The 11,257-nt window shown below is 39.1% G+C and overlaps 1 protein-coding gene across 1 annotated transcript; it reads left to right on the top strand.

Annotated features, from left to right (window-relative positions):
* Positions 1–251: 251 nt before the first annotated feature.
* On the top strand, positions 252–5,699 carry alpha-Man-IIa (alpha-mannosidase 2). The gene is made up of 11 exons (XM_017634996.1): positions 252–531; positions 608–850; positions 917–1,064; positions 2,097–2,268; positions 2,319–2,620; positions 2,684–2,870; positions 2,932–3,529; positions 3,601–3,977; positions 4,042–4,543; positions 4,604–5,191; positions 5,256–5,699. Exons 1-11 carry the CDS (start codon positions 421–423, stop codon positions 5,409–5,411), a joined length of 3,384 nt encoding a protein of 1,127 aa, XP_017490485.1. The 5' UTR covers positions 252–420; the 3' UTR covers positions 5,412–5,699.
* Positions 5,700–11,257: the final 5,558 nt, after the last annotated feature.

Here is an 11,257-nt window from a genome sequence, read left to right as displayed (position 1 = left end):
GTATACATGGTTATAAGCTGTCGAAATTTTACCTAGCCCCATGAGCTAGGTAAAATTTTGACGTTCGTATTCACCACGAGAAGCGTAAAATTTTTACTTTGATCCGTCAAAATTTTCTATTTTCTATCAATGGGCACAGGGCCTTATAAAAATTCGTGGAAAAATAATTTGACAGCTGTTGTCCATATCTCGTCGTTTTCATTGTGCTCGAGCGATTAGGCAAAAACAATCGATTAATTTAATCATGCCATCCCTACTTGTATGTAATTATTTTGCAGCTGTGTTGTGTTTGTTCGGCGTGGTAAATAGTAAATGTTAGGGGAAATGTTATTCAATTTTTATGTAGATTAAAAACTGCTATATTTATAAATAAGTGGGACTGTTGTCTAGGATAGTTTTGAACAAAGGTAGTTAAGCGATATGTTTCGCTTACGCCGACGGTATACATTGATTTTATGTGGTATTTGTACTGGGGTGTTGTTGCTACTTTATCTACTAATATTATTTTCGGCACCCGCGCAAGATGGAAAGGTAATTTAGAAGCATATTAGTGCTAATTACTTTTTAATGACCGGTTAATTTATTTTTGTAATTGTTACCAATGTAGTCAAATTATTTGGCGATCGTGTCGAAATTGCAATCTTTAGAGGATGGGCTACACCGGCATGGACAAGAGATGAGACATTTAAAGAATCGTTTGGATCGTCAATGGGAACAAAGTAAAGACCAAGGGCGAGAAATAAATCAGCAACCACACAATGGGGAGCATGATATTTTAGAAAAGCCCGTGCTAGCCGAGCTGGAACAATGTAGTTTTGATTTTCAGCAGGTGCCACAGCCAGATGTGCAGGTGCATGAAATGCATACATATACATATAGCAATCTATATGTACTAACGCGACTACTTTATTATTAGATGCTGGAAATGTACAATGAGTGGACATTTGCGGACGTTGATGGCGGAGTTTGGAAGCAAGGATGGAACGTTAAATATGATCCACTTAGATTTAACGAACATAACAAATTGAAAGTGTTTGTAGTGCCTCACTCCCACAACGATCCAGGTAATAACAAAATTTTGTATGAACTATAGCTATGTATGAACTATTTACATACACTATTGGCCAATACAATAGCACCCCCATTTCAAAGTAATATTGTTTCCCACTCATTTTTATTTATTTATTTTAGGAATTAATTAATTAATTAATTTGAGAATATATTTTTTGGATTTTGGAAATTCAATTAAAATACAGTTCAATCTCTTAACAAAACCCATATAAACCCAAGTTTAAAACTTTGTTGAAAGTACAAAAAAATGCAACAAATTTTCACTTAAATTTCTAACTTTTTTCTCAGAAGTGTTAGATCTTTTTTTACGCAGTTTTATAACCCATTCAATTTTAGTCTAACAATGTGCAAGTTCAAGTGGCTAAAAATCATTGTTGATTTTTTAGAATATTTTTTCGACGAATGTGTTGCGGGTTTCTTGCATATAAAAATAAATTGTGTTTATTCATTATATCGAAGCAATTGCGACAAAAAAAACCTAAAAAGCCAACGGTTATTTTTAGCCACTTGAAACTTGCACATTGTAAGACTAAAATTGAATGGGCTATAAACTGCCTACTCAAAACAATTCTAACACTTCTGAGAAAAAAGTTCGAAATTTAGGTGAAAATGTGTAAATTTTTTTTTGTAGTCTTTTACAAAGGTTAAATCATGCGTTTATATGGGTTTCGTTAGAGAATGAATTGCACTTTAATCGAAAATTTTAATAAAAAATAATAAAAATCATAGTTTAAAAAACTATAGTTTAAAAAACTAAAACCTCCCTATTATAATTGCCATTTGTACTGTNCATAGTTTAAAAAACTAAAACCTCCCTATTATAATTGCAATTTGTACTGTCATCAAGTATGTAACTTGAGAATAGAAATCGCTGCATCTTTTAGGCGCATCAATATTACATAGTTACATCCCGAGTTAATAAAAGGAAGGTAAAAATTAATAATTAAACATACATAAAATGGCAAGCATCACTTTGAAATGGGGCTGCTATAGATATTACCAATACTGTATATTTATTTTCAAAGGTTGGGTTAAAACATTTGATGATTACTACGAGCACGACACCAAACATATATTGTCAAACGCCTTGCGTCATTTGCGCGACCACCCAGACATGACATTTATCTGGGCTGAAATATCTTACTTTTCACGTTTCTATGAAGATCTCGGGGAGCATAATAAGCAAGAAATGAAAAAGTATGCTTTTATTTAATGTAAGACAATTAAATTTATCGTGTTCTCCCTAGGCTTGTGCAGAATCGACAACTCGAATTTGTAACCGGTGGTTGGGTTATGCCCGATGAAGCAAATTCACACTGGCTGAGTGTTTTATTGCAACTAACCGAAGGCCAAACCTGGTTAAAAAAACATTTTAACATTACGCCAACATCTTCATGGTCCATAGATCCTTTTGGACACAGCCCTACTTTACCCTACATTCTGAAAAAGTCAGGATTTCAGAATCTTCTTATACAGCGCACACATTACGCAGTGAAAAAGGAGTTGGCGCTGAAACGGCAGTTAGAGTTCTACTGGCGACAAATTTGGGGTATTCTTTCATCAATTTAGAGATTTATATTTAACATTTAATTATTTTTCTCATATTTTACAGATACTTCAGGCAGTACAAGTCTCTTTACACACATGATGCCATTCTATTCCTATGATATACCTCATACATGTGGACCGGATCCAAAAATTTGCTGTCAATTCGACTTTAAACGCATGCATGAGTTTGGACTTTCGTGCCCATGGCACGTGCCACCACAACCGATCACGGAGCAAAATGTTGCACAGCGGTAATGCTTTATTATAATATTTTACTTTAAATTGCGATGCATAATTTTTGTAAAATTTTAGTGCGGAAATGCTTGTAGATCAGTGGAAGAAAAAGGCCGAATTATACCGTACCAATGCGCTTTTGATTCCCTTAGGCGATGACTTTCGTTTCAGCCAAAGCACTGAATGGGATGTGCAGCGAGTCAACTACGAAGCACTTTTCGATCACATTAACTCGGAGCATCGTCATTTTGTTGAGGCTAAATTCGGTACTTTACAGCAGTATTTCGATGCTGTGCATCAAGAACAGCGTGATAAAATGCGTGAATTCCCCTTCCTTAGTGGGGACTTTTTCACTTATGCGGACCGCTCTGACAACTACTGGTCAGGCTACTACACATCTCGTCCATACTATAAGCGCTTGGATCGTGTACTACTGCATTATGTGCGTGCTGCAGAAATGCTTTACTCATGGCGATTATGGGACTCCTCTGCGAAATTCGATGAAATGCTTCAAAATGCACGACGCCAACTATCACTGTTTCAACATCACGACGGTATAACAGGAACAGCTAAGACCCATGTGGTAAAGGATTATGCACGCCGTTTGATAGATGCTGTGACGACATGTCAATTCGTAATGCAGCAGGCGGTTTATAGACTGCTAACCAAACCATCGGTTGGTGATAAAATGAATAATTATCTTCAATGCCATTAATTTAATGGTTTACTGGTTTTATCATTTGTTAGATCTATATACCCGATTATAAGTTTCATTACTTTTATCTGGATGACTCTCGTTGGCCCGGTCCTACTGATAGCCGTAGCACGATTATTTTGGGCGAGGAACTGCCCTTAAAACACATTGTTATACACAATTCTTTGGCGCAATGGCGTGAAGAGATGGTTGACTTCTATGTTTCGAGTCCATATATGAGTGTGACGGACTTCCATGGAAATCCCGTGCAAGCACAAATTACGCCCGTTTGGACATGGCATAGACACATACCTTCGAATAGTATCACACCACAAGCATCTACTACGAAGTATCGATTGTTGTTCAGGGCTAATGTCCCACCCTTAGGTTTAGCCACATATATGATACAAGTGCAAACAAGTCAAACTAAGTATGCCAATAAAACCTAAATACAATGTAAAAATATACAATATTCTATCTTCTTATACTTGCAGACATACATCGTATGCGACGAATCTCATTTTAACCACGAACCCCACATCAATTAGCTTAGGGAATTATCCACATGAAGTGAAATTTGGAGAGCATCGTCCTATTTCCTTGCATGTAGCTGGAGGTCCAACTGTAGCATTTAGCGGTGACGGCCTTCTAAAATCCATACAAATCGACGTTCATGCACAGCACATACCGATAAAATTAAAATTCTACAAGTATAGTGGTGATACCTCCGGCGCTTACCTATTCATGCCACATGGACCAGCTACGCCTTTGGTCGATATGGGCCCTCCTACAGTTCTTGTAAGTGAAGGTCTATTGGAAGCGAGTGTGACCGTCGGGTTGCCCTTCGTGGTACATCAGACAATTCTGCGAGGTGGCGCACCTGAAATACAAAATCTAGTGGATATTGGCCGCATGGACAATACTGAAATAGCGATGCGATTTTTGACTCGTATAAAGAGTGGTGACCTTTTTTATACCGATCTCAACGGATTACAGGTTTACTGCAAGATACTTTAATCGTGAGAACATGTAATGTCGTATTTTACTTAATTTTAGATGATTAAACGCCGACGTTTGGCTAAACTGCCACTTCAAGCAAATTACTATCCCATACCATCATCAGCTTACATCGAAGACGATACATTGCGCTTGACATTGGTGACAGGACAACCCTTAGGCGGTTCGTCGTTGAATTCCGGCGAACTAGAAATAATGCAGGATCGCCGTCTAACGCACGACGATGAGCGTGGCCTGGGTCAAGGTGTGCTAGATAATCAGCCTGTTATGCACATATTTAGAGTCGTTTTAGAGCGGATAGATACCTGCCTTATGCTTTCGGAAACCCATCCGTCAGGCGCCTTAACTCATACCGCGCACTTGGCTTCGCAAACATTACTTCATTTCCTTGATAAATTTATTTTTATTGAAAATAATTGGTTGGGCGTGCAACCTTCTTTCGGGGAAAAACGAGAGGGTATCGGTGAAGATATATCCATAGCGGTTCTAAGAAATTTACCACCATCGGTAACGAAAATACCAGTAGCACATGATCGTAAGCCAAAGGATTCATTAACAAATACTGGCGTTGTGGTACATCGTACACTACTATTGCAGTGTCGCGCCGTCGATCAACAAACAAGCTTTGTAAGTGACAGTTACCCTTTATATTTTCAGACTTGTATAATCAAAGCGTTTGTTTGAATTTCAGGTTAACTTGAGCAAACTGCTTATGGTTGCTACATTCATCAGTGTTTACAATACAAGTCTAACATTCCTCCAACCTCCACAAAAGTTAGATACTGTTGAAGCAATTACTCTTTGCCCGCTGGACACGCAGGCATTTATAATACAATATCACGATTAATTTAGCAACCCGAATAATTTAGAATTACCAGTGCTAGTTTTTAAAAACACCGAATCTCAAATCATTGGAACAAATTTAAATGCATTGTTTTATGCGCCTCTTACTCATTTTTTTAACTGTAAATGCTAATGACAGTTTTCTTTTATCATAAAAGTCGTATTGCTTAAGTAATTTTAACTATTCAATGTTTTTGTATATGTTTGTGATAAAAATTACGATTGACTTAAATGTAATTTTATGATTTTATCCTTATATTATGATATTCAAACAAGAAAATAGATTTTACATGTAGATTTTTATTTATTATTCAAGTCCTTTGTTGGCTTACTATTTGACTAGTAATTACTGTAGTAGTAATGAATTTTCAATAAAAAATAAAGAGGTATTTAATTTTAGTCTCAGTTGTATGACTTATTGTGATTAAAACTTAAAGCAGCTCACGATTTCCCTTGTTTTCAACAAGCATCCTCTGGCTCAGGTGAGAAGGCCAACTTTCAGCACGGTGTTGTGTGCTGCGCTTGGGGCTGGCTACGTAAAAACCAACTCTAATAAGACGAAACAAGAGAAGCGGAAATACGTGAGTAAGAAGGTCTTGTAATGCATACCAAAAGGTTTTAGCGATCAGGAACCTGTTAAAACAACCACGTTGACCCAGTGACCGACGTCCAAAAATAATGTATTATGGAAGGAACATTTTTCCACTCTATGGAATGGTGACCACACTGAACGTAGTGGTCTGATAAACATGGCGACCTATGCTGACCTTAGCATCAGACCATCTACCCATAGTCATCTCGATAGATAAACCAACCGACTTTGCCTCCGCTAAACACCGGACCTATATCAACTTCTCTAAAGCTGATTGGAAAGGTTACGCGGAGTTTACTGAAAACACCGTCAGTGCGCTTCCCACACCAACCGACGTCCATCTCGGTGAACGTAAGTTCCGCAGGGCTGTCACTGCTGCTGCAGCTCGCTTCATACCGGCAGGATGCATATCGGACCCACGTCCAAACTTCCCTGCCGAAGCGGCTGTTCTAGCCGATGAGCGTGATAGCCTTCGTCAGGCCGATCCCGGAGATCCCCGTATCAGGGATCTCAACGCGGAGATTCGGCAACTTGTAAACGTACATAAGCGGAAGAAGTGGGAGGAGCATCTGAAGACTTGTAACTTCACCTCTGGTGTGAGCAAGCTTTGGTCAACCGTGAGGTCACTGTCCAATCCGACTAAGCACGACGACAGAGTCGAGAAGTCTTTCGGCGACCATGCTTCGTCGGACCCGGAGCGCGAGCTATTTTAGCTGACAGTTCATACTGCATCCTCCGGTGGACAAGCCAAGCGTCGAGTGACCAGAAGGCTGCACAAACTGCCAACAACTTGTGCCCCCCTTGCTTTCACTTGCGGTGAAGTTCAGGTGGCCATCGGGAAGGCGAAAGCCTCCAAAGCCATGGGTCCCGACGGAATATGCATGCTGATGCTGAAAAATTTGGGTCCTGCGGGGGTAGCGTACCTAACGGAGGTCCTCAATTTGTCAATGGCCACTCTCATCATCCCAGACATCTGGAAGGTGGGGAGAGTGGTCCCACTGCTCAAACCGGGGAAACCTGCCAACAAAGGAGATTCGTATCGTCCGATTACACTCCTTTCCCCGGTAGCGAAGACACTCGAGGCCTTGCTACTCCCGTACTTCACAAACCACCTGACCCCAGCGAAGCATCAGCATGGTTTCCGTAAAGTGCACAGTACAACAACAGCACTTAACGCCATAAACACTCAGATAACTCGTGGCCTTAACCGTAACCGTCCCTGTGAGAGAACGATTCTAGTAGCGTTGGACTTGTCAAAGGCGTTTGACACCGTCTGCCATTCCACGCTACTAGAAGATATAGAGGCCTCCTCTCTCCCACAGAGGCTCAAACGGTGGTCGGCAAATTATCTGAGTGGTCGACATTCGTCGGTAATGTTTAGAGACAAAACGAGTAAGCAGCGAAAAATAAAACAGGGGGTTCCTCAGGGTGGTGTCCTTTCCCCGCTACTGTTTAACTTTTATATTTCAAAGCTCCCTCAACCACCAGAGGGAGTCTCGATTGTCTCCTATGCCGACGATTGCTCGATCATGGCGACTGGGAATGGAATTGATGACCTGTGTTCGAAAGTAAACGGCTATCTCTCCGAACTTTCTCGCTTCTTCACTGCAAAGTGTCTAGCCCTCTCCCCTACGAAATCCTCCGCGACCCTGTTCACAACCTGGACGAAGGAGGTCAGGCTACCGCTGGGGATTCACGTCGATGACACACCAATTCCGACGGTGAATAACCCCAAAATACTCGGAGTAACATTCGACAGCCTGCTCTCCTTCTCTGCGCACTCAACCGCTATTGTCAATAAAGTACAGAGCCGCAACAAGGTCCTCAAGTCGCTAGCCGGCAGTACTTGGGGCAAAGACAAAGAAACGTTGCTGGCAACATACAAGGCAATAGGCCGGCCGGTTTTGAACTACGCAGCGCCAGTGTGGTCGCCAGGGACTAGTAGGACGCAGTGGACGAAGCTACAGACTGTACAAAACACCGCACTCAGGACAGCGACGGGATGCCTCTTGATGTCGCCTGAACACCACCTGCACGGCGAGGCGCAAATGCTCCCTGTAAAGGAGCACAATATAATGCTCTGCAAGCAGTTCCTGATCGGGAGCCACAGAAGTGGCCACCCAAACAGACAGCTGCTTGCAGAGGAGCCCTCGCCTAGGCACGTCAGGAGGCATCTATATGAACTAACGGACGAAGTCCAGAGGTTCATTAAGCAACCTCTGGACCCGACAGCTTACAGACAGGCCCTGAACGGCATTCACAGGGACTCAGTCTCGAGTTATGTAGACTCTAGACCTGTGAATGCCGTTCTAGGCATACCGCCCCCGGACACAGACGAGACGGAGCTTCATCTGCCTCGGGAGACACGAACGACAATAGCCCAACTTCGCTCTGGCTACTGCAGCAGGTTAAACTCCTACCTGAGTAGATTGAATGAGCATGTGCCAAATGAGTGTCCGGCATGCGGAGAGACCCCACATGACTCGAAACATCTCTTCGCATGTCCGGAAAACCCGACAACCCTAACGGCCTTGTCCCTGTTGTAGCCGCTACAACAACAACAACAGGTCAAATGATTACTTTTTATGTGCGAAATTAATAGCAGCTAAAATATTGCATTATTCTAATGTAAAATGATGGCAAACGTTAAAAAAAGTGTAACAGCAGTAAATAACATGTAAAAACATGACTTATCTTTCGTAAAACAGACTTTTCTGCTTTTTTATGTTTAAATGATGAGTTTATATGTTTAGGTAGTACTCAAAAACATTGTCCAATTAGCTTGGTTTTGACACAAGTTATTTTACTCAACCCCCTCCCCCTTAAAATGAGCTACATAATAAACTAAGTACGGTCACATGTAGCGATTAATTACGGCATAATCGAAATTCCTAAATTAAAAAAAGAAAAATATTTACTACATGTCTCACAGATATACCTTGAGGAGAGATTCCTAAAGCAGTGAGTCTGCATAAAACACTTAATTTTCACTTGAGGTTTCAGTATTCCCAAATTCTCGATATTATTTATATTAAGAATACAAATGCTGCTTGTGACACATTTATCAAAAATCGCTGATAACTTCCTGAAAAGATTACGAATATTTTTGAAACCAATATGTGAAAAGAATGTTCAAAGCCCTAATTGCTCTAAGTAAATAATTTCGAAATTTCAATACGTAAATTCTCTCAAGGATTTGCCTTTTTGCGCAGGCTGCTCATCAATGGTCTTTGCGAATCGGCGCAAGTGTATTTGTAACTTAGCCACGCCTACGCTACAGGAGATGAAATGTAATCCAAATTGAGGCTGCTATTTTTTTNTCGAAATTTCAATACGTAAATTCTCTCAAGGATTTGCCTTTTTGCGCAGGCTGCTCATCAATGGTCTTTGCGAATCGGCGCAAGTGTATTTGTAACTTAGCCACGCCTACGCTACAGGAGATGAAATGTAATCCAAATTGAGGCTGCTATTTTTTTTTTGCTACCACATACTTACATTTCAACTATTTATCACCATTAAAATGGATTATTCATCACCAAAAAATTCAGGCTAAGCTATTTTTAGTGAAAAGGAGGAGAGAACCGCAATTTTTGGAGATAGCTAAAAATTCGGAAAAATTGTTAACTTTCCTATTTTAGCATTTTAGCGATAGCGAAATTTAGAATCCGGCTGATGGTCGACACAGTTGTCTTTTTGATTTCGAAAATAACTTCATCAGCAAGAAACGCTATGTTTTCAGATCTAAACATTTTAGCATCCTTTCCAAATTGTTTTCCATAATTTTCATCTTTCTTCTATAAATAGTTGTAAAAAGTAGGCGTTTTTTCTTCTAAGAGTTTCATCGAACTTTCGCAATTATCATCAGAACCAAAATTTTTTTCAACATGGCTGACAACCAAAAAATACTTTTCTTTTTTCGAACATCCGATCAGCCAAACTTCAAACATCTCGACTTTTAGAATAGCGTGATAGCCCAGAAAAAGCAGTTTTTCTTGAAAACGGCTAAAAACGGCGGGCTAAGTAAAATAAAGTCAACTCCTTACATCTTAATTTATCCATTTCCATTTTGTTTGCTGAAAGTTAACAAAATTGTAAAAGCTTACATAAAGTCATAAGTGGAAATAAATCAGAAAATTTTTGAGGTTATGCCAATAAGTGAATTTTTTTGCAGACAAATGATATAAAGTGACTTTTTCTATTTAGGTCATAAGTTCTCACTTATAGTTTTGTTTTCCATTTAAAATTTTCCTTTAATTATTCGAACTTTATAAAAAAAAAATGCACTTGAAACTTACAAAATAAACCGGTTGCACAAACAATGGCTGCGTTTCTTTATACATTCCGGATAATCCCATTTCACAGCCGGAATAAACAGAATGCTTTTGAAATATACGTTAACATATCATCAGGAACGTTCTAAAGAATAAGTAAACAAAAAAGTTTATTCCAAACGTTCAGAATGAATAAAGAAATTCAGCCAATGTGTCAATAACGTTTTGAAAGTGTAACTTTGGTTTATTGTTGTCTAACGGTGTTTTTTATTTTACAAAAACTGAAAGTGAAGTTTCTGTTATTTTGGTGTATTCCCTACAGAATGGCGACAAAAAATAATGTAAAACTGTCCTTATGAAATTGGAGTTTCGCACAGAGAAGTGAATAATTTGACCTAATGTGCGCTGAGAGGATTTTTTCAAATTCTTGACGTTTGCAAGCAATTTAATTTTAAAATTGTACACACAAAAACTCACACACACATTCTCATTTTCAATCTTAAACAACAATAATATTCTTTGACCCTTTTAAAAATACCCTAAAGATACTCTTAAAGAGACCCTATTAAAGAAAGATTTTACTTAATTTATTTGAAAATTTGCATTTAAAAATTTGTGTAAGATAGCCTCATAAAGGAAACCACGTCATTAAATGAAAGGAATGTTTTATGAAATTGTTTTAAACATTTTTTTGTTTCTATTCGCCCAATGTTTTTGCGCGTTTAGTTTCTTTTATTTAAATATTAACTTCTAAAAAACATCCGCACTTATAAAAAAAAAACGATTTAATGTTTTCTTCTCCATACGTATGTATATCAGTGTAAATCTAGGTATAGGTCCTGACATGGTTATGTGTGCATAATTTTGCAAGAAACTACACTTACTCAGTTCTGAAATTCCGTGTGCTTTAGGCATATATGTAATACTCCTATATTGGCGTAAAAGCTAGTACCGTCCGAAAACACTACAGTACAGATATATCAATAA

The sequence above is a fragment of the Rhagoletis zephyria genome, unplaced genomic scaffold (assembly GCF_001687245.7).
Source record: "Rhagoletis zephyria isolate East Lansing unplaced genomic scaffold, Rhagoletis_zephyria_1.1 Rzeph_scaffold_14700, whole genome shotgun sequence".
Classification (NCBI taxonomy): domain Eukaryota; kingdom Metazoa; phylum Arthropoda; class Insecta; order Diptera; family Tephritidae; genus Rhagoletis; species Rhagoletis zephyria.
Note: the sequence above shows the minus strand (reverse complement) of the source record. Positions and strands in the feature narration are given on the sequence as shown.